The sequence below is a fragment of the Cheilinus undulatus genome, linkage group 5, assembly GCF_018320785.1.
Source record: "Cheilinus undulatus linkage group 5, ASM1832078v1, whole genome shotgun sequence".
In the NCBI taxonomy this organism is placed as follows: Eukaryota; Metazoa; Chordata; class Actinopteri; order Labriformes; family Labridae; genus Cheilinus; species Cheilinus undulatus.
The window spans coordinates 22,630,140-22,655,922 of NC_054869.1; the positions used below are offsets into that span (position 1 = coordinate 22,630,140).

Below are 25,783 nucleotides of genomic sequence, written 5' to 3' on the forward strand. Positions count from 1 at the left end.
AACCTCTGCTTCACCAAATATGTTTCTTGTGTTTGCGCAGGCGCAGCGAATCTTTTGTAGTGTGCCATGTTCTATGTTTTTCAGCTTCTCTGCTGTTTGACTTAGTTTTATTTGAGGGTAAAGAAAGTACATTATTCTGCTTTGGATGTTAATAACACATAGACAAGACATCAAAAACGGGTCAGCTCAAGCGAAAAAACCTCCCCATAGCAGTATGTGAAAAGTAGCCCAAAACCGCTGACCTGGCAACCCTGCCTGGAAGGCCCATAAACACCCATAGTAAAATGTCCATTTTGGCAGCAGGTATAAATATGTTTAAAGCAGTGGCTTCCAAAGTGGTGGTCGGTACCCCCAGGGAGGTCGCGAGACACTGTAGAGGGGTCACGGGATGCTTTCCAAAACTAATGAGAAATGTTATATGATTTAAGGTGGTAAGCCTATATTTTATCCAATATTGTAAAAAGTATTGTTAAAGTGAATTCAATTAAAATGAAAAGATAGTTAATATGTGATAATTAGGCTTGAATGTAAGTTAAATGTACAAAACTATACCTTAAATGTAAATTTGTACATGATGCTTTTTGCAACATTGTACTCTTTAACCACCTCCAGGGAAGATGGGGGTCCCCTGTCTATGATACTGTTAATATAGGGCTTGTGGGATGAAAAGTTTGGGAACTCCCAGTTTAGTGAAGGAAATATTTTGATGAGCTTTTTTTTTAATTACTTTTAAAGACCAAGCAGCAACCTTTGCTGTTTAAAATTAAAGCCAGTGAAGCAAGTGCAAAAATTGAAGTTCTTTGAGTTTCCATCTAGGCTAGCAGAAGAATCCCCAGAAGTGACATACACACAGTCAAAATCGCCTGTTTTTACAGCAGAAACAAACATTTACAGCCAGATTCAAGAAACACATTTTGGCTGGTTTTGCTAGCCAGTCTAACTGTTTGTAGCCTCAGCTCCATCTCTTTCCCTTGTGTTGGGATGACTAAAAGCTAGGTTCAGACTGCATTTTTAGTATGGCTTGGGAAAGTAGAACCCGCTACCATCCAAATGCAGGTACTTTTGAGCATTATCACGTGAATTTGCTCAACCTACCAGTCACTGCAGCAGGTGAATTAAAATAGCCTTAATCAACAAAAGTGATTTTGTTACAGTTGATGGCATAATTTAAACCCAGCTGTCAAATGTCAGGCAGCTGTGTGCTGGGGTGGTTTGACTCCATATCATATAAGACTAGCTCTCAGCTGCAACTGGTGTATCTGCTAAAATTGTGTTTGAACGAATGCCTTGCTTGTCGCTAGTCTAAAACAGTTAACCAAAGCCTGAATTTTGGGATGAGACTGCAGAAAGCGTGCACAAAATATAAAATTCTAGTGAGTCTGACACTCATAATGCAGGAAATGGCCAATAAATGTACAGTACAGGAAGTAAAGCAAACATTTGCATAGCTGAATACAGGACAAATTGTTTAAAAACTAGTTTTAAAATGGGCGAAAGTTTGGATCATTTATTCACCAACTCTCTATAACCTGAAACCATAAGCTATGATTATAACATTTTATCTTATTGAATAATGCTGCTTGTTAAAATAGAGTGGCTGGTAAAAAATGTTTGTGGCTGGTAGATTTTTTAAATCCATCTGCCACAGCTGCAGGTAGATGAAAAAGTTATATTTAAACCCGGCATTGATGGCCTTCAAAGGTCCCTTTCAGTGAATTAGAGAGGGATAATAAGTGTCTGATGTTACAAGTTTCTAGAGAATAGAGGGTTCGCCTATTTTGCCACAAGCGTGTGTCACAGCCAAAATATACAGGACAATGATAACTAGGGAGCCATATTTGCCTTGTATTAGCAGAATTTGTGTCTATAGTGGTAGAATATATTTGCACTGTGTTTCTTGATGACCCTGATGAAGGCCAAAAGCCACATGTCTGTCAATTGTTTTCCATCAATTACCAAGACCATGGCACTCTGCCATAGTCTAAATGTTGTCACCATGGTCTAATTTGCTCCACCAACATTGCATTTCATAAAGCCGACACCCAGAGAGCATGGCTCGGGCGAAAGCTCTGCACTGTGTGACTGAGCTTCAGACACTCAAGATACAGGAGGCAAAGCTTTGAAACATTCCAGGTGAAACATTTGTTCCTCTCCACCTTACATCCATGTGGGATCCGCATATCTGTATGGATTTGCTTGTTCGCTGTGGACTTTGACTATGTTTCTCTCTCAAAGTGCACTACCTTAATGTCTGATGTAATATTCTGGTAATATTCTCATCTTAAGTGAAAACCACAGCATGTGATTGAGAAGACTGAGCTTCAGTCAGACGTATCACTTTACAGGAAATAACAATAGTATTTATAATGGATATAAAACAGGTTAAAACTCTTTGCAACTCTTTAACTTCAACATTGCCAAATTTTTCTTCCAGGAGAGCATGCCCCCTGGACCCTGCTAGAAGGTTTGGGGTCCCCCCAAATAAACTTTTAACAGTTGGTGGAGCTTTCTGTTTCCACATCAGTTGAATATATTACAGGCAAGATAAACAAAATATGATCACACTTACAGTTTGTGATTTTCAAAGTAAAAGCCTGGTTAGCTTTTCTTGTAAGAAACTAACCTCGTTTACACTGAATGCTTTACACTGAATTTTTCCTGACTCGGTTATACGATGGATGAAGAACTTTAAAGCTGTTCTCGGGACGGGTGTTGCAAATTAGCATTCGTTATAAACACTACTTGCATGGGATGGCTGTTCTCATTTGTCTATGTTTACTGTATCTGTCCCTAACAAATAAACTAGTAAATAAATGCATGGAAAATTGTGAGGTAAAACTTATGAAAGACAGGGCTGTGACAGCAGGACACATACAATACACACGCCTGGTAGGAAAGCTGTGATGGAGCAAACAAGAGCTAACATGCACGGCAGATGTCATGCAGCATACATGCACCCAGTCTGAAATAGCTGTAGGACTTTACCCATATTTACAGTTTACAGTAAAAACTGCATGGGAAGGGGGTTACAGTTTATTGTTTCAAGACTAAAGGCTGCACAATCTAACTAGTAGGCAGGTGTATTTAACTTGATTGACTGGAAGCTACTGTAGTTTAAGATAGCTTTGCTGATGTGGTGACCGCCCTCACTGTGCTTCAACAGCTGTGCCACAAAAAAACAATAGTTAACACAACTGAAAGTACCTCCATGTTTTATACAGTCTATGATCAGAGCTTGAACAATGATGAAACCTTTCCAGTCTGTTAAGTGCAGCCACTTTAAGAACCTTTGGGGTTAAATGGGGATATGATTAACTCATGAGACTATCAGACAGAGTTGTCTTCCAGAGGGAGATAAACTTTCCTGCTTCTTTCTTGGTGATTGCTGTGGCTCAACCCCCCCACCCCCCTTCTTGTCTCTCAGATGAGGTCACTCTGTCTCAGGCGATGGTGACATTCTAGACCAAGATGAGGGACCATCTCTTAATTAAAATACAATTGGTTGAGCTCTGAGGTAGCAAGGCAATCCACCTGATCTGACGGTGGCTTTGATGGCTCATTACAGAATCATTATTTCTGATGTGCATCACATTAAACTGTTATTTGTTCAATTGCATCATGTAGTGCTTTTGTATAAAGTTACAATTAACACATACATAAGAAAATCTTTTTATTTTTGAGCTCAGACTGTGTTTTTATTCCTACACTGGAACGCCCATTCAGTGTTCAGCCTTTCTAGCACAGTGTCTTCAGAAACACTTGTGCGTGCTGCAGACAGCTTTCTTAAAAAGAAATACCTGCAGGACACCAAAGGGTACCTGAATGGAGAACAACAAAGCTTTGGATTTTGTCAGCTCATTGAAAGGAATCCTAAAACATTAGCATTATTATCACCCTTGAATTCATTAATCCTCCTCCTGACAGGAGCTTATCTGTCCATGTTATTACTTGTAATACTGTATGGCAGATCCCTAAGTCACGCTGTCCCAGCACATTGTCTGCCTGCGCTGCTCTGAGAGAAGTTTGTTCCCATGAAGAAAAGGGGGTGTCACAGATAGCCCGCACCAGCACCACTACCATCACACTGCCAGATTGATTCTGACGTCCAAAAAAGGGCTCCTTCAATGATATTGTTCACCTGTCTCATTGGCTTAAAGTGGGTGGCTGGGAGGGGAGGGCGATGGGAAGGGGGTCGGGTGAGGGTTATTGGTGGGGACACGGGGTGAGGGGTATTGTTGAGGAGAGAGGGGTGAGAGCATTGACAGGTGGAAAAAAACATTCTCATCTGACTAGCCTCCTCTATCCTTAAATGGGGCCCCGTGTGAGCAGAGTAATGAAGTCCAAATTACAGCACAGGATTGCTTAGAACAAGCCTCTATTGTTCGCCCTCGGGGCGCACTAAATGAGTGTCACAGCAAGCAGCGGGGCACAGACCGTTACTGCACTATTTAGTCTGTCCCGTTGTCTCAAGACGGCCCCGTTTCAGAGGTTCTCAGATCAGACAAATACTGCTCCCCTCCTCCTCCTCCTCCCTCGCCTTCACCCTTCCTCTGTACAGCCAACCCCTCCCCAACTCCTCACCCCAAAATAGGCCAAATCTCCTCTATTGTGTTTCGACTGCCTAGTGTGAAATTCACTGTGACGTTAAATGTTTTCTAATGAATAATTACTGAATGGATATGCAGGGGGAATTTGTGTAATGGATTGTAGACTGCATTTTAAAGACGTCTTTTTTGTCTCTGCTCCGTGGTATTTACAGGACAAAAACACTCGGCCTTTCTCAGAAGAAACGAGGGCCCATAGGCGGAGGATGGAGGCAGGGGAGGAGGGAAGGGGGGGACGGAGGGCTTTGTGTCAATTAGATCCAATGGATTATCTTTTTTAATGTTTTTACTGAGAGTGGAGAATCAAAGGACTTCTGCTTCCAAAGGAGAGAGAAGAAAATACAAAACCAACAAAAGCTGTGAAAACCTTTGGTCTAAGTGTTGGTGCAGAGAATGCAAAACAGATTGGTGGAATTTTTCCCACTATGCCTCTTAAATGTGCCGCTGTTTTTTGAGTCCATTTGCACACTGTGTTGTGTTTGGTTGGTGCGTCAGCTCGAGCGAACTACGGGCTGCCAGCCAAGGTCCCTGTGTGCTGTGTAGCGATCATTAGCTTCTGTCTGTTCTTCTGCACAATCACAGAGCTCTGCATCAAAGACACATAGGACCTCTAGACCTCTTGTTTCAATAGAACTAACAGGGACCATGTTTGTGCTTTTCTACTGCTTTTCTCAGCCCAGTCCTCCCCTGTGGAGCCATTAATCCAAACATTCGGTCATCCAGGCACATTTGTCAAAATACATGACTGAGAATTTAAAATTACACTGCTTTGCATATGTTGCTGTTTTGTCATTTAGGCAGAGTTTGCTTTCTACAAAAGTTAAGAAATAATCTCATCAAGACACCACTTAACCAAAATGTAACATAATTTAAAGTATTAATGTTATGTTTAAAGAAATTTTTAGAGATTATGATGCTTAACACTGTGAATCATGCCTTCCTCACTGCTCTAAGGTTTGCACATTTGGCTGCATTATTAATGATGCAACTTGTTGCACAGGGTCAGCTGGACATGGAGGGTGCCCTGACTGCCAGGGACCGGGTTGGAATCCAGGATTTTGTCCTAATGGATGAAACCACAGATACAGCCTTCCTCAGCAACCTCAAGAAACGCTTCGGCAAAGATCTGATCTATGTGAGTGTGAGAAATGACTTCAAGGACCCTGTTGTCAGTATTTTAACAATAATTTCACCATCTTAACTTATCCTTTCAGACGTACATTGGCACTTTGTTAGTGTCTGTCAATCCCTACAAAGAGCTGGACATCTACAATAAGAAACAGATGGATCTTTACATGGGAGTCAACTTTTTTGAACTTCCGCCTCACATGTGAGTGTGCATATGAAACGCTAAATGTTTATTCAGGAGCATTCAGCCTTGGAAAGCTCTTGATAGTAACTGTTCAAAAATCTAAGGTTTGTCTCTGCACCCCTGCAGCTACGCCTTGGCAGATAACGCCTACCACACCATGCTTACAGAGTTCAACAATCATTTCATCCTGATCTCTGGTGAGAGCGGAGCAGGAAAGACAGAGGCCTCAAAGAAGATCCTGCAGTATTATGCTGTCAGCTGTCCCAGCACCACTCTGCTCAACACTGTCAGAGACAAAATGCTCATGTCTAACCCGGTCCTCGAGGTCTGTTGGTCACTCGTGTCGTACTATTATAACAGTGTAACTAAAAGAAGATATCAGTTATTCATTTTTCTTTTTTTTTGGTGTCTTCCCACAGGCTTTCGGTAATGCCAAAACACTGAAAAATGACAACTCAAGCCGGTTTGGGAAATATATGGACATTCAGTTTGACAGCCAGGTAAGAATCAAGCATGTTGAGTACATTTTTTATCAGAGCTGTACTGACTAATAACATTTCAGCAGGCTTAGGTGTATACAGGTGAAAGGTTACATTTTGACAACAATAAACAGGCAGTGCTTTTCTTCGCCGATGACCAGCTTGTCTGTATTTTTAAGATGAATTATTTTTCTCTACAAGAAAACATCTGTATTACAGTTCAGCTGACAATCTGTCATCAATCAAACATTTAAACTTGAAAATCAAATCTACTCAACTGTGTATGAAGCCAGTCAGATTTAAGATTTATTCACTACCTGAAATGTAGTAGAAATGATTGAACCACACTCTGTAAAAAACAAACAAACATGCAATTTAAAAGTTTTCTTCTTGACTTTTAAAAAATCTCCATCCAATTTTTATTTTTATTTTTGCAGGAATATAATTTTAAAATCAATTATTTTCCAGGCTTATGCAGCTGAAGGTAACACCAGTGAAGGTGCTGTAACTTAGATTCATTCTACTGTGAAACTGAGACTCAACAGATGAACCAGGGAAATATGGGGATAATGTACACAAAATAATTATGGTGTTAGCGTTGTAGATATAAATGCCACATGGAAAAGGAAATCTTTCTTTGGAGTCGTTTAATGCTAACCGCTTGCTTCAGCAGAAGTATGGAGAAATTCATGACGTGTCTCGGAGTAAAAATGCATCTATCAGACATTAATAGATGATGATTGTCAAAGGGCTCTAAGATTGTACAGCAGAGTTAAATTATTATTCTATTTGAGTGCATCAATAGAAGAGAGTATTTCAATATAAAAATGCAATAACTGTAATGGGTAGATGAACTCAGTGATAGCATCCAGTTAAAACATCCAAGTTCCTGTTTCCAGTTTCTTTAATGCTTATGTTGTACACAGAATTACACCAGGTTCATACATTTTGGTAAACAATAAAAATAGATCACATTTAGATCGTCATTTTGTGCAGTGCATCCTGGGTTGTGATGTTATATGACTGCATTGTTCCTTTCCTCACTTCTGGGGGGGGGGGTAAGGCCAGGCTAAGCAGCACCAGTTGATGACGTCTGCCCTGCAGAAGAGAAGTTTATTAAAGTCTGATGAAAAGCTACTCTGCTCGAAACGTCACGTTTGGTGCAATGAATAGTTATATTTTTGGAGTCCTGCAGTGTGCGAGACGTCCTTTCTGTTCCATGTCAGTCTCTTTTCCGGCTCAGCACCTGCCCACCTAGGTTTGGATGTGCATGTAGACTTTTATCTTACAAGTTTATTAAAGTCACCTCAGATTCAACAATATGATTGCAGTTCACATCCAAAACATTGTCAGCATTTTGGGTTGGAGTGGAAAAGGAGTAGTAGTAGCTAGGCATGCGAGCCTTTGCAGCATCCTACCTGTTCGAGGATGTTGCAAAAGGCTTTTGCCTCTGCAATACAAAATCATAGCTGGACATTGAAAATTGACTGAGAGTAGCAGTATCACAGCTTTACCCAAGATGGAAAAAGATCTGTATCACCAAATAAGCCCACAGTTGTCACTGAAATTGTTGCAGAACTGGGTGTATAAATCTTAAAGATGTTCATTAAGTTTCTATTTTCAGGGAATTGTTCATCTTCAGAGTCAGATTTTTAAAACTCAGATTTTTTAGGTTTTATGTTGCGGTTAATCTTAAAAAGAAGGAATTAAATTATAAATAAGGGTGTGTTTGTTATACATTTACATGTTTTATGTGTGGATACATATGATGAGGGCTGGGGGGGCCTGAAAATATTTTCATCTGTCAAAGGGGGGCCCGATACAAAAAGTTTGGGAACCACTGCTTTATAGGAAGACTACCATATGGAAGCATTGTTCTTCTTTCTGTGGAGTTTCACTCTTAAAGCCTTTCAAATTTTTACCGGAGAGTAGTTTTAGTGAGGAAGACCAAAAGGGACAGGCACTGCAATGATGTTTTCTCTACCCAGAGTGCACTGCACAAAAATGCCAGCCAGGGGAAACTATTTTCTTAATTGCTTAGATAATGTAGGCACCTAGCATGTTTCTTTATATGACATACATATACAATGCCTATAAAAAGTGTTTACTTTCTTATGTTTTACCCTTTCATTGATTTTATAAATCAGTCTTGGTCAATATAATGTGGCTTTTTTGACAAAAACACTCTTTAATCTCAAAGTGAAATCAGATTTCTACAAAGTAATGCCAACTGAACAAAAATGTGTGAGGTAAAATAAGTGATTGCATAAATATCCCCCTTTAAAGTGACTGACCTAATTTAACAGAGGTCCAGCCAAGTGGTGCTAGTAGTCTCACAATTAGTGAAATGGGGATTACCAGATTGCCGTGAATGTGCAATATTTATGCAATCACTTATTTTACATCACATACATTTATTTAATTGACACTACTTAGTAGAAATCTGTTTTCACTGTGACATTAAAGAATATTTTTTGTAAATTCGTTTTGTCAAAAAGCCCAATTATATTTGCCACAATTGATTTATAAAACCAAAAAAAAGGTAAAACATTCAAGGGGGTGAATACTTTTTATAGGCACTGTAAACAACAAAAATGTCCATTTTTCATTTTTTATGTCAATGATGATTATCCACTGGACAAGAGGCCATGTTTCTCCAGCAAGCCGTAGAGCTGATGTCTTGATGATGATGATGATGATGATGATGATGCTGCGATGATTTTAGGGGGATGCTGTGGGAGGCCACATCCTGAATTACCTGTTGGAAAAGTCGAGGGTGGTGCATCAGAACCATGGAGAGAGAAACTTTCACATTTTCTACCAGCTTGTAGAGGGAGGAGAGGATGACCTCCTGCGTCACCTTGGCCTGGAGAAGAACAGCCAGCATTATAACTATTTAAGTCAAGTATGATTAACCCAACTACCCTATTTTAATAAATGCTATATTTAAGACGTTGGTCAAGTTTGATGGCCTGTTGCTTTGATTTTATAGGGAGAGTGTGCCATTGTGTCTTCAATTAATGACAGAAACGACTGGAAAACAGTCAAAAATGCTCTACAAATCATCAACATTGATGAGATTAACACTAATGTAAGTTGGGTTGTGTTACAGATACTCTGATATAAACCTTTTACTTGCTCGGTCACTTGATAATTTGTTTTTCATTGCTTGCAGCACCTTTTTGGGACTGTTGCCAGCGTTCTTCACTTGGGGAATGTTAAGTTTGATGTGGACAGTAAAGGCCATGTCCTCCTGAACAACAGTGCAGAGCTGCGCTGGGTCTCTAATGTGAGAAAATAGACATAAATAGCTCATGATTATTTCAGAGTCCATGAATAATTCTTAATTTTGTCCTGTAGCTGTTAGGAGTTGATGCTCAAAGTCTCCAAGAGAGTCTCTCATACAGGAAAATTGAAGCCAGCAATGATCAGGTGAATGTCTTTTAAAATCAGCTGTTTTTATTTAAACTTTCCATGCAGAGATGGCAATTCAGTCATGATTTTTTTCTTGTTGTAAAGGTTCTCAGCCCATTTACTATTGATCATGCAATCTATGCCAGAGACGCTCTGGCCAAAGCCATCTATGGACAGACCTTCACCTGGCTGGTCAGCAGGATCAATGAGTCTATGGAGAACAAGGTGAGAGAGGAAAGGAGGGTGATATGGCAAATCCCAGATAATGAGGGTGGATATTTACGGCCTTATCTACATCCTTGTGTTTTTCCAGGACCCGTCAAGGAAGACTGTTATAGGGCTTTTAGACATTTATGGATTTGAAGTTTTTTATGTAAACAGGTAGGCAGAAATAACTGATTTGTTGCCGCTTTCTTTGATATGCTTAATAGAAAATAGATGATCCTTTTTTGAGCGTGTTTTTGTGTTTTCAGTTTTGAGCAGTTCTGTATAAACTACTGCAACGAGAAGCTGCAGCAGCTTTTTATCCAGCTGACACTAAAATCTGAGCAGGATGAATATGAAGCAGAGGATATCGAGGTAAAACACTGATTAGTGTATGAGAGAGTTGGTTGGTTTAAAAAGGACCCACTCACAATCTGTTTTTATACTCAGTGGGAGCCGGTTCAGTTCTTCAACAATAAGATCATCTGTGACCTGGTTGAGGAGAAACACAGAGGAATCATATCTATACTTGTGAGTATTCACTGATATTGAATGCTACTGTAGCAAACATACACTGAAACTAAAGTGTTAATGATTATCATGCAGGATGAGGAGTGTCTCAGGCCAGGAGATGCCACTGATCTCACCTTCCTGGAGAGACTGGAAGACAAGATGGGAAACCATCCTCACTTTGTCACGTGAGTTTAAACCTGTACCATATACGCCTGTAGAATATTTCTCTAGTAAAGATGAGTTGAAATAATGTTTTTGAGATGATCCTGCAATCGACACTGCTCTTCCCAATATTTTTGAAACATTAAATTATCAGTGTTTTTGAGCTGCATATCCATTAACTGTTTAAATCATCTGTTAACTTTAAAACTTCCTTTCATGGACGTTCTTCCAGTGTGTGTCTTGTTTATGTGCTGATAGAGATTGAGGATTAGGACTACTCTGAAAAGCCTCTCACTCTTCATCCCTTTGTCTCTGTCCCTCTCTTTGATGCAGGCACAAACTTGCTGACAAAATGACACGCAAGACTCTTGAGAGAGGAGATTTCCGTCTCTTACATTATGCGGGGGAGGTCACTTACTGTGTTGTGGGTAAAAAAAACACAATGTCAGGCAATGGTACTCAAATATGTAAGCCCCTTTAAACATGTCCAACTAACTTTTTCATAACATTTCAGGTTTCCTGGACAAAAACAACGACCTTTTATATAGAAACATAAAAGATGTAAGTCTGTCAATGAACATATGTAATTATATAATGTTAAGAAGATAGACTTAAAATACATTTGCACTTTATAGAAAACTCTTTGGATGTTTGCTCTAATTGGAGCCCCTGTGAGGAACTTAGACTTTAATCATTTGGGGGACCCCTAAAGCCAAAGAGGCACTGTTCATGTCTCTGCTCTTTTTATAATTTGCTTCTTAAATAGTGGTTTCATGGTGAAAAATTCATCCAGTTTTCCATGAACAATTAAATGGATCATGTGTAAAGAATCTTTGCCATTGATGTGAAAAAAGTTGACATTGTCTAAAGTAATGATGATATTCATGTGTTCACTGAAACACCACATTGACAAAATGTCCTCCCTGGATGAAGGAGAGCTCTTAGAAAACAACCACATCACTCACATTCTTGTCATGTGTAACAGTGCCACACATGGATATAAAAACTCTGAGAGCCTCAGACTGATTTAACTCCTGGTTATGACTTAGTAATAGCTAAGTTTAAGTAATATTATCAAGCTTATTTACACATCATGTATTATTTATTTTTAAGTCTTACAGAGGGGGAATTGTATCCTGATCTCTGGAAAGTTTGTGTGTCAGGAAAACTGCTAACCTTGCAAAGCAGATGGATACGCCTGTTTTTGTGGTTCTCACTGGTGAATCCATCTTGCAAAGCTCCCATCTGAATCGTTTGGGCCCGGTTAGAAACTGTCGAGGGGCAGTACTTTAGGGCGCAGCGGAGTCATGACGTAAGCGAGCATAACAAGAGGCTGTTGCAATTATGGCAGAAGACATTAACGTGGATGCTGCTAAAGCACCAGTTTTATCAGAACTTGACAACATTTCTTCGTTAAAAGAACAAAGAACAGAAGTGAGTTGTTTTCTTTTCAAAAACGACAAAAGTCGTGTACTTACATGTCTGCAGACGTTATGATTCGCGTTATGCAGCTCTAATGGAGTTCACTCCTTCGGTAGGGGTGCAGCTTGCTGCTGGTTATGTCACGTGTTTTGTTGCTCTGATTGGTCCATAAAGATGTGACAGACAGAACGTTCATCCAATCACCTTCCGAGTTTCTTTTTTTCAAAGCCTCTGCCCTTTCCCAAACACTGTGTCCATATAATGTACCTAGATCTGGCGTGCAAGGTTAGAAATCTGCTGCATAGCTTGCCAAAACTCCCCAAAGGAGCTTTAATAACAGTAGCATTGACCTACATTTCCCTAAGAATGTTCCTGCTATATTTGCCAACATCACAGTCCTTTAATTTATCTCTGTTCTCCCCACATGAACCATGTTCACAGACTTTCTTCACAGCAGATAACTGGACTTGTCATTAAAAAACTTAATGACTGTACTCTTACTGTAACCCCTGCTGTAAAAAACCTAGTGGAGAAATGCAGAGTACTTTGCAAGCAATATGTAAATATCTGTCTGTCTGGTTTATTGTGTTACAATGTTTGTGTGTTATTCTATCTCCTCATAGCTGATTTGTCAGTCTAAAAATGCCATAGTCAGAGAGTGCTTCGCCACAATGGATAAAGACAGCCGTCGACGACCAGAAACAGTGAGTACTCACCATGTTTGACCATCCATATCCTTCCAGTCAGTGGAGTAGTGCAGGGTAAATGCACCTATGCAGAGTCTACCTGCTTTATTTCAGTTTTCATAGAGTTTATTCACTTCAACAAGACATCTCCTGGGATAGCAAGGGCTAAAAAAAGTAATTTGCTTACACTAGTGCATTGCCTTGTAACACATTACCTCTAAAACTGCTGTATGTATAATTTGTCTCAGCCTACTGTCTGTGGGCCAGTGATGATCTTAAATCTGCTCTTTGGCTGTTTATCTCATAATGATCCTTACTACCTTAGCAGCAGCAGTTATAACCCAGGTCAGTTCTCCTTTGCTGTAAAGGCTGATTAAGAAATGTTGGGGATAAATCAAGAGTATACCTACTTATCAAGGCACCATTACACCATTGTTTCGACTGTATCACTAACAGAGCTGATGGTGTACAATATCAGCAATGCAGTGCATTAGCATTCACATCATGATCAGTTTTATTCATTGAAGCCACCTATTGACCTGCAGTTTAAGATTTTTATCAGGAAATCATGCATGAGTGCAGAAAAACTACAGAGGAGATCCTTCCATGGTAAAATCTGGGAACTCCTGATTTAGATTCTCATTATGTCAAAAATATCCTGTGTATAAAAACTGCCAAAAGTTTTGTAAACAAATCTCTATAGCAGGTATAGACCTATCTGATGAACACTTTTTTCATTGCATTTAAAAGAAAATTTGTTTACAACTATAAATAATAAAAGAGAGGAAATAAGTGAGTAGGTTGTCTATATAGAGTGGCCCCTGTCAGTGGCAGTCTGACTGTGTCATCATTAAGCCATATGTATGTGACAGATGAACTGTTGGAGATTATGACCCTTATGTTGTGTCTGAAGGTGGCGACCCAGTTTAAGAGCAGCCTGCTGAAGCTGACAGAGATCCTCATGGCTAAAGAGGCATGGTACATCCGCTGTCTGAAATCCAATGAGTCCAAGCAGCCAGGTGAATGAAGAAAAGAAGGTACATTATATGGATAAAAGTGTTTGGCTACACCTGATACTCACTGAATTCAGGTGTTTTAATCAGACCCATGTAGTAGCCATGTAGTCTCCATTTGCAAACATTTGTGATACAAAATGTTTCATTCTGAAGAGCTCAGTGACTTCTAGTGTGGTACTGTGATGGATGCAACCTTTGCAATAAGACAGTTTGGAAATTTCATCCCTGCTGGATATTCCACCGTCAACTGTAAGTCATTTTGCTTGGAAGTAGGAGCAACTCAGCCTCGAAGCAGAAGACCAAAATCACAGAGCAGGGTCAACGACTGCTAATGCAAATGGTGTGTAAAGGTTGGTAATGCTAACTCTTCCATAAATGAAGAGTTATGAACTTACACTGGCATTAATTAAGCACACAAATCATGCAGCAAGAGCTTCATGGAATGGGTTTCCATGGCTGAGCAGCTGCATGCAAGCTTCATCTCAGCAAGTCCATTGCAATGCCTTGGATGGAGTGGTGTAAAGCACATCGGCACTGGACTATGGAGCAGTGGAAATGTGTTCTGTGGAGTAATGAGTCATACTTCTCTGTCTGGCAGTAAGATGGGCAAGTCTGGGTTTGACGGAGAACATTACCTGCCTAACCGCATTGTGCCAACTGTGAAGTTTGGTGGAGGATTGATAATGGTATGGAGCTGTTTGTACAGGGTTTGGTTCCAGGCCTGTTATTTCCAGTGAAGGACAGACTTAATGCTCCAGCATACCAAGACATTTTGGACAATGCAATGCTTAAACTTTGTGGCAACAGTGTGAGGAAGGCCCTATTCTACCCCAACATTACTGTGCCCCAGTGCACAAAAAATGACTATAAAGACATGGTTTGATGACTTTGGTGTGGAATAACTTGACTGACCTGCATAGAGCCCTGAACTCAACCCCACTGAGCACCTTTGGGATGAACTGGAGCAGATATTGAAGCCAGGCCTTCTCTTCCAACTTCAGTGAATGGGTGCAAATTCCCAAAACACTCAAAAATCTTGTGGAAAAGCCTTCCAAGGAGAGTGGATGCTGTTATAGTTGCTAAAGGGGGACCAACTCCACATTAAAGTACATGTATTTGAATATCTCATTACAGTCCCTGTTGGTGTAATGATCAGGCAGCCAAATACTTTTGTCCATATAGTGTATAAGGGGTTATATCATGGTAGGATGGAGATATTTGAATGTGATCCTTGTATCTCTCATTCTAACATAGGTCAGTTTGATGAAGCTCTCATCAGGCACCAGGTGAAGTATCTGGGCCTGATGGAACACCTCAGAGTCAGACGTGCTGGTTTTGCTTACAGAAGAAAATATGAGGTCTTTTTAAAGAGGTATGAAGGAGAACGGAAATGTTGATTTTTAAAACAAATATGTCAGATTAAGTTCATGCTGAGTGAGTTGTTTGCTATGTCTTACAGATACAAACCCCTGTGCCCAGCCACCTGGCCTCACTGGAGAGGAGCACCTGCTGATGGAGTGGAAGTGCTGGTTCAACATCTGGGCTACTTTCCTAATGAGTACAAAATGGGACGGTGAGGACAAAGATTTGTAAACAACAGTGAGCGAGTGCATTCGAAGCCAGGAGAAAACAAACGTTTGTTTTTATTCCTGCTGTTTCAGTACAAAAATATTCATCCGTCATCCGAGGACACTTTACGCCACAGAGGATGCTTTTGAGAAATGTAAACATGAGCTGGGTGAGTGCAAATCCACAGAGATTCATTTGTTAGTTTTTGTAGCTGCTCACTGATTCCATTCTATGCTCTGATTTTGCAGCAACGAGGCTGCAAGCCAAATACAAAGGCTACAGAGCAAAAGGAGAATTCAGAAAACAAAAAGAAGCTGGTAATTGCCACAAAGCACAAAACAGAAAGGCCGCACAATGCTGTCTTATTGTGTGAGTGAAAGAGAGCTATGTTTGTTTTAAATCCTCAGCCACAAAGATTGAATCATGTTGGAGAGGAGTTCAGGCGAGGAAGGAGAAAGAGAGAAGAGCCTGGGCTGTCAAAGTCATCAAGAAGTAAGGATACCATTACACTGCTCCTCTCATTTTAGCAGTATCATGATCACTAATACTCTATTGTTATCAATTATAGATTCATCAAAGGTTACATGACAAGAGGACAAGCAAAAACCACTGATAACTCAGAGTACCTGGCCTTTGTGAGACAAAATTATTTAAACAGACTTAAAGAAAATCTGCCAAAGACCGTTTTGGACAAAACAACCTGGCAAACTCCTCCAGCTGTGCTAGAAGAGGTATAGTCGATTTAAAAACTTTAAAAAAGGCTTGTATACAGGTGAACATTTTTATTTCAACACATTTTGTTCTTGTCAGACATCAGAGCTGTTGCGAAAGCTTCACTATCGACTCATGGTGCGAAAGTATGTGAGAGGAATCACTCCCCAGAGAAAAGCTCAGGTAGACATGTAAATAAAGCAAGTAAGCCTCCATTGTCTTCTGTGGTGATTTAAATCATGTTTCTGCTCTTCAGCTGCAGCTAAAGCTTGTAACCAGCTCCATCTTCAAGGGCAAAAAGGAGAGTTATCAACAAAGCATTGCTCAACCTTTTTTGGACACCAGAATTAGTAGGTGTTAGATGCATTATCAGGAACTTTTATTTCTTAATATATCTTAAATCCATTTTTAAATCCTTGTCTAAATCATTCATTTACTCCAGGTGAACAAGAAATAAACATGAGGGTTCTCCAGATGATTCGCAATGAGCAGATTAAGGTAACAAATATCCTCATATTCCCAAAGTAAAGCATTATCCTACAGTATGTCATTATTATCATTGTGTGGCATGAAATAACACTCACTATGTTCATCTTGTGATTCTGTAGTACAGCGTCCCGGTGATTAAATATGACAGGAATGGTTTTAAACCGAGGCCACGCCAGCTCATCCTCACTAAGACAGCTGCATATGTGATAGAGGAGGCCAAAATCAAACAAAGAGTGCTGTACACGTCTCTCAAAGGTCAGATCAATATGAAGATTACCTCTCATATGCCAGGCTTGTGTTTAAATTTGGTTTAAAGTGTGTCTAATCTTTATGTTTCAGGGATTTCTGTCAGTAGCTTGACTGATGGCATCATTGTTTTCCATATAACCTGTGAGGACCCAAAAGAGAAGGTAGGCCAGAAATATCTAAACTACATTCACTTATTTGGGTATGCAGGGTATATGCAGAAAATCAGATATCAAATTTAATACTTTCAAGACCTTTTTCAAGATCCTCTTTATTTTAAGAGCTGACTGCACCTTTAATTTCTAACCTGTTACAATAACAACACAGTAACATATGTTTGTACTAATTGTAAGATGAAAATGTGATAACAGAAAAGTAAATTATGGGAGTATTTATTTTTGTAGTATGCAAAACAAGCCTTCTTGGAAAATTTCTTAATCAGACAATGAGAAAAAAAAGACCTTTGCTTGAAAGCAAAAATTATTTGTTTTAACTTAACCTAAAAGGAGCTATACCACAGTTTATGCGTATCTATTTATAAGTATTGCACTGCAGCTAGAATAAAAATAAGACCTTTGCTTGATAGCAAAAATTATTTGTTTTAACTTAACCTAAAAGGAGCTATACCACAGTTTATGCGTATCTATTTATAAGTATTGCACTGCAGCTAGAATAAAAATAAGATCATAGATTTAGGTTTAAATAACAAAAATGTCTTTAATCTGCAATCTATTTAGCAAGATGCCAGACATGTACTCTGAAGTTAATGAAGGTTTTATGCCTTTAAGATTACCTTTAACAGAAGTGGACTACAAAGTTACGACAAACTGACAAACCCATTAGAGTACAAGAATTAAAATACTTGAACAGTACTTCAGTACTTGTAATTTAGTTTCTTTAACTACTATGCCAGGAACTTTATTAAGATATAAGGCAAATGGCTGATTATCATTCTCATGTAGTTTTGTTGGCATGAGGAATTAAAGACGTGCACTTGAAGCTAAAAAACATGATGGGTATGTTCACTACCACATAAAAAGCCTAATTATAATGAGACAATGAGATACTTGGATCAGACATCACATGGTAGAAGAAGTAAGCCCATGAAAATGCCCCAAACGGCAGAAGACCAGATAGAGATCCCTAAGAATATCGTGTGATTCAAACTAAGCATGATAAACAACTGACTCAGAAAAAGTAACTTACAACCTTTTAGATCAGTGGTTCTCAACTGGTCCGGCCTCAGGACCCACCAGTCTGTCTTAGCACAGATACAGACCCAATTTTCCAAAAAATGTTCAACAATGCATGTCTAGTTAATTTATTATGTTGCAGTTTGGAGCATGCTTGGACCAAAACACCTAATATAAAAAAGAAAACGGACAAAACTGACTAATTTTATACCCTCTTTCCCCATCATTATGTCTCAATTGTTGCCAATTTTCCAGAGAACTTGAGAATTATCATGGGAAAAGTAGCTATTTATTGCAAGAAGAGGAGATAAATTAGTTGAAATATTGATCAAACATTTAAATTTGCCAAATTTCACAGTAAAGCAGGGTAGAATAAAAGGTATCAATGCATGTCCAATAAGGACTTCGGGACTTTAGTCACCTTTTTTTTCTTTTTTTCAGACACTGAGTCGCGAACCGCTATTGGGTCCCAACTCACCAGTTGAGAACCACTGTTTTAGGTTGATCTAAAAATTGAAAAAAGTACATTTTTATTTTGCATTTAAGACTTTTTAATATTTTCAAAAAGCCTTATTTTTACTGAATTGATTTATAAGCTTTTAATCCTTTTTAAGGCCCTACAGGCACCCTGGTACGAAACGACGCAGAAGAAAAATGATAGTATATAACAAGTGAAACCATTTGGTTTGAACATTTTTTATGCTTTTATTTTCTGTAGAAATTTTAGGATAGATTGCACTTTGTTTACTTTAAAAGTAGGACTGCTTAATGGATATAATTGAAAAAATATTGTGCCCTTGAAAATGTGAATTGTGTTGTGCACATTAATAAGAGAAGACTAAGAATTGACATTTGTGATGTGGCTCCTGCTTCTGTTTTTTGTGGTTCGTTCAGGGGGACCTTGTTATGCAGTGTGACCATTTGTTCGAGTTTCTGACCAAACTTAGCGTCATTGCAAACAAACAAAACGCAGTCAAAGTGGTTCAGGGCAGGTAAGTCTGTGGTTATTAAAGAAAAAACGATCTGACGTGTGTTTTGGTCTTAAACAATCATCTGTCTTGATATTTTAGCATCAAGATTGAAATCCAGGCTGGTAAAGAAAGCGCAGTGGACTTCGGCACCGGACAGGAGCCCATGGTGTACAAGGCCAAGAACGGACACCTCATGGTGGTGAGGAAATTTTGTGATGATGGCGAATGTGTTTACTGAATAAAGGAAGGAACAAAATAGCTGAAGGTTTTTGTTGCTGCAGGTTGCCACACGGGCAAGGACACGGTAACATGTGGGGGGGTGAGAAGACACACAAGAGGCCCCTGCATATTTCATCAGGAGACCCCTACCGGGAGATCAGCATGTCTACAGCAAACACACCTGAACAGCACTTCAGAAATTCTGAATTCGCTTGTTTTGTTGTACAGCAGCACATCTAAACCAGAAGTTAATTGAGGAATATTTACTTCAGAAGATTAACTTTTAACATTATATGATTTAGATTTTTTCCGTTGTTTTTAGCTCAGTCATAGCAGAGGCTGAACCTGAGACTGTAACTTAATGTCATTGTCTTTTTTTTAATGTGTAATTCTAAATTAAGCACTGACAACATATGTATCATAATTTTGTATGTTTACAGATGACGGAAATGTGCAAATTAAACACAGAACAAAACGTGTTTCTAGAAATTTATTTGTGATAAAGTATGTATAAATATAAAACATACATATATGTTCACTTCTGTACAACAGACCTACAAGTACTGTGATTGTTAAACATATTTCAACTCAAACCTCTTGTGTGCAAACAGTTCATTCAGTGATGAATGCAGCGATGAAGGACAGCTCTAATTTCTCTCCCTGTTCAAATCTTGTAGACAGGATTCCCTTCCTGCCAGGGAGATCTCTGGTTACAGTCATTCACTTCAACCTCAGCACCCATCATTCAATCACCCCCCGTACATTTAACACCTCGAGTCACAGCTCAAGTTCCATTCACTGAAAAATAATGAACATTAAGTGAAGTGTAGGAAAAATGCATAAACGTTAAAAGTAAATAAGAAAGAAGCACTACAGTGAAATGTTGCATCCATCTGTGATTAATGTATTAAAAAAATGTTACATTTAAAAAAGAAGACTTTTTTTTGCTATAATCTGCAGGCTACCAAACAGCCTTGGTAACATCTTCTAAGAGTTCAACAGTGCCACCTTATGGCCTCACTGTTTACAACAACTAGTTTATCCACTGATGACCTTACAGTAGCCCCGTCAGGGCCAAGGTAGGGGAGAACCAAAAATAATCAACATAAAATTTTAGCTGCTTACATGATATTATTCTTGCTCTCCTGGAAGTTAGGACCTCAAATACCAAGTTTTTTTCTGATAATACTCTTTTTTTCCAATATAAACACAAGTAAAACTGTCACCTGTGTATATGAATGATAATATTACTTAAATCTAGCAAAGAACACAGATGAGGCAATCATGACAGTCAATGGACAAGATTACACAACAAATATGACGCTATGACAACACAAAAACACTCAGGAAATCACTTCACCACTACACACTGTTGTATGATACTCATCTGGTAGAAATCTCTTGGGAGGAAAAGCTGGTAAAATAAGAGAGGAAGTGAGACAGAGAGGCGCTGGGTGGTGTAAGGCACAGGCGTGGTGCAAAGACAGTCCAGATTCAGAGACACAGGCCAACAGGTCGAGGGTGAGGTCACTGGTGGTGGTGAGTGCGGTCATCAGGCCGTTTGACGTGAATCCTACGAACACGCTCAATTCGCTCTCGCTCTTCGTCCTCATCCAGGTGATGAGATCGACCTGCAGCGCCTCCTGTGGCCTCAAGCAGGGCGTTGTCTGGACCCCTCCCATCGTGGGACTCGTACAGGAGGATATTGAGGGTCTCCTCATAGATTCGAGCCTCGGGGAACTCCACCTAGGAGGGAAGAAGGGTTGAAGTAGGGTTATTTAGAAAAATATTATTTCTCTAGCTTTCTAAAAGCAGCATATTATAAAACCATTCTTACCTTAGTCTGCTTCTTCTCTGTGGCGTAAACAATGGAGGTGCAGCACACCTCAGCAATCTTGCGCCCCTGGCCATAAAATGACCAACAACAGATCTCATCCCCAATAACGTCCTTTATGAAGAGCACCCGACCGTTGAACCGCAACGACAGCTTATCAAACAGCTCAATATTTTTCAGCATGTTGTCATCAGAATTGCTGGGGAAAAGGTAGTAGGTATTGATTTATCAATCAACTTTCTATAATCTGATATGGTAGCTCAGGACATGTGTAGATGAGATCTGGACTCACCTGGTATATGAATACTTGTTGTTGCTCCTGTTATACAGCAGTTTCACAGTAGGCTGTAAGGACAGCAAAATTTTGTTTTCCAAAAATTAATGGCATATTCTCATGATATGGACACAAAAATTCTACAGAAATGAAAAAGATATACAGCACAACTGACCTTATTAGAGGTTGCAATAAGCTTCTGCTCCTCTTTAGAGGACGTCATCAGAGGCACTTTACAGAGAGGTTCATATGTTTCTTTGTTCTGAAGGAAAAAAAATCCACATAACTTCAATATAAAATAATTAAAACAACATCTGTGAAACAGCAATGCAAGTTTTCGGTATGATGAAATGTTGTTACTTGGATAAACAGAGTGGAGGAGATGCCAGGGACATTAAACTTCATGCCAACTATAACTTAAGCTCATTTTATAATGATCAAATGCCAACAAGAAATGCTTGGAGAATTTTTTTTAATTGGTTTTCAAACAGCTTCTCACCCTAACCCTTTCTTTCAGGGGGTGTGTCCACATGAGTAAATCTGTGTGCTTTCCTGACTATAGCAGGAGATACCAGGTGAGGGCAGGTATTTTGTTATTGACTCCCATTACAACAACACAAGGAGCATGGACTCCAGTCGGACAGTCAGATTTCACATTAACAGGCTTAAGAGGACCATCAACAAAGGAATGGCTTAATTCAAATTTTGTGGGTCAGTACATACTACATATACTCAAATATATGAGCAAATCTACAGGTGGGAAGTCAAAAAGTTAGTGCCTCAGCTAAGGACTAATGTAACCAAAGCTAAGAGAGTGAATGAATGGGTGGATGATACTGGAGTGTTTTGGCCATTCGCTGCATCTTGCAATAAGTGAGTTTTTGTGTAGTTCCACTTTACCCCTAATGAGGAAAATAATAATTTCGATAATTAAGAATAGCTATAAAATACAGAGTATTTCACGATTTATGTACTTTTTTTGATGTAGGCCTGTCTTGCCATTATTCATCTTTATCTGTAAAGGCTTGTGAGGAAATCTTTTTTTAAATAAAGAAAGTGTGATTAATCTACCTTGATATTGATTGGCCCTTTCAACATTCACATTTAAAGTGTAAGTGAACCCCCGGCTCAGAGCTAACTCCGCCCACCTCCGTAATTCAAAAAATGCACAGAAAGTGAACAGTTTGGTTCTGAGAGGAGGGAGGGGCAAAGGACCGGGCTTTCCAGATGAGGCGGGAGTGACAGTGATGTCCCCTTGTCAGAGGGAGACACAGACAAGAGTCCCACAGCACTGCTGCCTCATAGTGATCTTTTAAAGTGGAGGAGTTTTCCCCTCTAGAGTCCCTTGATGCAAACTATAGTGTTGTGGTGGACTGTGGTGGTTCTGAGCACTACCTGTCCGGTCCATTGGCGCCAACAGCTGTGTTACTACAGCCGGAGCTCTCAGAGCCGAGACAGTGCAGGTGCAGGCAGGAGAGGATGAGAGTGGTCTCTGAATGGTAAAGCCAGTTAGAGGTGGTAACGCTCTACCTTTTATATAGAGTTTCATATAAGCCCCACCTTTTCAGAAAAGATTTTCAAGGCAGATGTCCGTTTGAGCTAATTAAAGCAGTAAAATCCAGATCTTTATTACTTTGGTGCAAATTTCAGCTATAAAACCAACACTGATGTGTTTTATCATAGTTCAGTCAGCTACCTCAGTGTACAGTTTAAAAAAATGTTAAAGTGTTCACCACCTCTTTAAAAAAAAAAATCAATAGTAGGGTCTATTTTAATCATCAGACTGGTGTCATTTTATGCATCAAAGGGCTAAATCAAACATTTATACAGCAATTTAGAGATTTCAAAATATTGCAATATATAGTGCTTAACAAATTTATTAAACCACCTGTCATATTTGTCTCAAAGACCATCCAGCATCATGAAGTGCTTAAATACACACTGTCATTTTCAGTGAGCTCTCCACGTTTTACCATTTTGAACAGGAATGTGGGATTTCAAACTGAATTCACCCAAATTTGAGCCGGCTCACTGGGCTTCTCTGAGAAGTCAGAAATTAATCAAGCATAACATTCAACCACTAAAAATCATTTTCTGTTCAGGAATGCAACTAATTAACTATAATTTGACATATTAATCAAGAAATAATACGCTTTACTATTTTTTCAATTTTTTTGTAAATCAGTAAATTTGAAAATTAATGGATAACAATAATAATTATATTTTAGCATTAAAAATATCATTTGGGTTAAAGAGCTTCTACATATTGGTGTATTAACCATTACAAAAACATAAAAAATGATTTTGGTAATTACCAATGCTGTTGATTTAGGGCAGCTGTGGCATAAACCTTATTTTGGTTAGGGATAGGGTGGTCTGATATATTTGTTAAGCACTGTATATTGTGTATCGTGATACTAGTTTTGCAATATTGCCCAGCCCTAATATAGACACACATCTGTTGACCCAGAAAATGTGGAATTCTTTTGTTCATGGTCCTTCTATATCTAAAAACAATAAACAGACTGTTCTGAGAAAGGCCATCAGAGATGGCTTTCAGTGCCAAAAACCTCCTCTGGTGCTTGCTCCGTATTATATTTTGACTGAGCATGGCCCATATGTTTTATTTTGACCATAGGGGACTTTGTCAAAAGGTGATAGGAGCATGATATGTAACTTTTAAAATATGCTATTTTACCATCTTTTCAGTTGTTAGATCTAAACAACAACCCCTTCACAGGCCTAAGTCCTCACCTTATGTCACTTTTTCACCCACAAAATGTTAGGAATGCCTTGTCATATCATGATACCTGCAATGCAGCTGTGCATTCATCAGCAAGGCCTTGGACAAGATAATACTTGGCCTCAGCAAGCAGTTCCTCAGTTTCCCTCCTGCTGTCAGGGAGTGGCACAGCTCCATCTCTAAGGTAGTTGAGGATTGTTCCAAAATGTTTTCCACAGCGATCAATCAAGATCCAACCTATTCATACGAAATTTTAACACATTATTAGAAATGCACCACTGCTGGAGCATAAATCCTTCATACTTTTGAAAATACTCTTCAAAAGGCTCACCTTCACTGTCTGTGAGGACCTCCATCCTGCCACTGAACATGGCTTTCAGCATTGTGTCTTGTTTGGTTAGTGTCTGCATTGTAGTGTAGTATAATGCTCCCCCAACATTTAACTTCACATATTTAGAGCTGGGGCTGGAGCCTTTGAAGGATGTAGTCCTGGTTGTAGCTGCTGGCACTGCCGAGCTCACCACACTCTCTCCTGACATCTCTTCCTGAGACAAGACAAGAAAACCAACAAAGTGACACCTGGATCGGGACAGGTAAATGGACTAGTTTCGTTAAGAGTGGGTTAAGTTAAATGTTAACAAAAAGACCACACTAAAGAGGATTACCGGTTTAAGGGATAATCGTAATGTTATTCTGTACTGGGACCAACACAAAAATGCATTAACCATCGGTTAGTTGCTTTCTGATCTTTTTACCCCTTTCTAGAACATCCTTTTAACGAAATGCTTCAGTGGTCACACACAAGTCATAGCTGGGTGTTGATATGCAGTTTGATTGTTACAATTCAATTTATTTAATAAATTCCGAGTTCTGCTCTAAGGTTTGTAGGGTGCAAAAAGGGATAAATCATTTAGATTTATATCACTCATTCAGAAAAGGACATACATCAAGATCCCTGTGATTCTTCGCAAATCATTCAGCACATAAACACATCTAGTCAATACCTAAAGTTGTTTCATCCAAGATTTGTTGGTGTAATTTCTACACTTTGTAATCAACTGTCAACGTTGCCATGTAATATGTTACAACTGGAAAGGCAAATTAAAAAAACAGCCGTGGCAACAATAATAATGGGTTAGATCTTTTTCACTGGCTCTGTAAAACCGTCCCTAAGTTTCCTCCCCTCTGGAAAAAAAACAAACAAAAACTCTAAACCGTAACCCAGTAAACTTATTTTTCAGATTAGCGCGGCTAATAAAATAGCTAGCTAGTTAGCGTCAACGAACGTACCCTTAATAAATCGAACTTAACCAAAATGTGACACGGACAATAGAAACTTGCTTCTTTATATAACTTTTTCGTCGTGGTTGTAACTATTTATCACAAAAAATATTAGATTTACCATAGAACCCGCAGCAGACTTGGGAATAGTGGCTCGCTAACGCCAATCAGCTAACACCCACTTCCTTCCGGTCCAACGCTGCGCAGTTATAAAAATTACGTCAACGTTCCAGAACTATTTAAAGGGGCAGTGAATAATATTTATTTTTATTCACGGTATGTTAAAGTTGGAATAAAATAAGATGGCAGTTAAAACGCAACATTTGATTTCAGAGTTTATCAATACTTAACACTTTAATTAAATTTATTGAAGAAAATGGGTGAAATTCTAGTAGCTTTAGCCTGCGCGTTTCCGCTGCGAGGGTGTAACAGTAAAAATAG

The 25,783-nt window shown here is 39.2% G+C and overlaps 2 protein-coding genes across 2 annotated transcripts; one reads left to right on the plus strand and one right to left on the minus strand.

Annotated features, from left to right (window-relative positions):
- The first annotated feature begins 5,586 nt into the window (after positions 1 to 5,586).
- On the plus strand, positions 5,587 to 20,129 carry myo1ha (myosin IHa). The gene is made up of 31 exons (XM_041787238.1): positions 5,587 to 5,739; positions 5,819 to 5,934; positions 6,043 to 6,241; positions 6,336 to 6,416; positions 9,121 to 9,300; positions 9,388 to 9,486; positions 9,571 to 9,684; positions 9,756 to 9,827; positions 9,915 to 10,034; positions 10,123 to 10,190; positions 10,283 to 10,388; positions 10,464 to 10,544; positions 10,620 to 10,711; positions 11,022 to 11,116; positions 11,203 to 11,249; positions 12,734 to 12,814; positions 13,710 to 13,815; positions 15,067 to 15,184; positions 15,272 to 15,385; positions 15,474 to 15,550; positions 15,630 to 15,698; positions 15,789 to 15,873; positions 15,950 to 16,112; positions 16,192 to 16,275; positions 16,349 to 16,442; positions 16,535 to 16,590; positions 16,701 to 16,836; positions 16,921 to 16,991; positions 18,915 to 19,012; positions 19,091 to 19,190; positions 19,273 to 20,129. Exons 1-31 carry the CDS (start codon positions 5,587 to 5,589, stop codon positions 19,297 to 19,299), a joined length of 3,102 nt encoding a protein of 1,033 aa, XP_041643172.1. The 3' UTR covers positions 19,300 to 20,129.
- kctd10 (potassium channel tetramerization domain containing 10) lies at positions 19,688 to 25,542 on the minus strand. Its single transcript, XM_041787237.1, has 7 exons — positions 25,464 to 25,542; positions 24,393 to 24,606; positions 24,129 to 24,298; positions 21,494 to 21,580; positions 21,337 to 21,389; positions 21,048 to 21,243; positions 19,688 to 20,956 (listed from the first exon to the last, which is right to left on the minus strand). The coding sequence occupies exons 1-7, from the start codon at positions 25,464 to 25,466 to the stop codon at positions 20,738 to 20,740; spliced, it is 942 nt and encodes a 313-aa protein (XP_041643171.1). The 5' UTR covers positions 25,467 to 25,542; the 3' UTR covers positions 19,688 to 20,737.
- Positions 25,543 to 25,783: the final 241 nt, after the last annotated feature.

Coding starts and splice junctions, on each gene's coding strand:
- myo1ha (XM_041787238.1), top strand. CDS start 5,587: ATGCAACTTGTTGCACAGGGTCAGCTGGACATGGAGGGTGCCCTGACT. Junction 6,417..9,120: donor ACATTCAGTTTGACAGCCAG/GTAAGAATCAAG, acceptor CGATGATTTTAG/GGGGATGCTGTGGGAGGCCA. Junction 10,191..10,282: donor GAAGTTTTTTATGTAAACAG/GTAGGCAGAAAT, acceptor TTGTGTTTTCAG/TTTTGAGCAGTTCTGTATAA.
- kctd10 (XM_041787237.1), bottom strand. Junction 21,581..24,128: donor AATGCACAGCTGCATTGCAG/GTATCATGATAT, acceptor TTTTTCCTTCAG/AACAAAGAAACATATGAACC. Junction 21,244..21,336: donor AACAAGTATTCATATACCAG/GTGAGTCCAGAT, acceptor CCTTTTCCCCAG/CAATTCTGATGACAACATGC.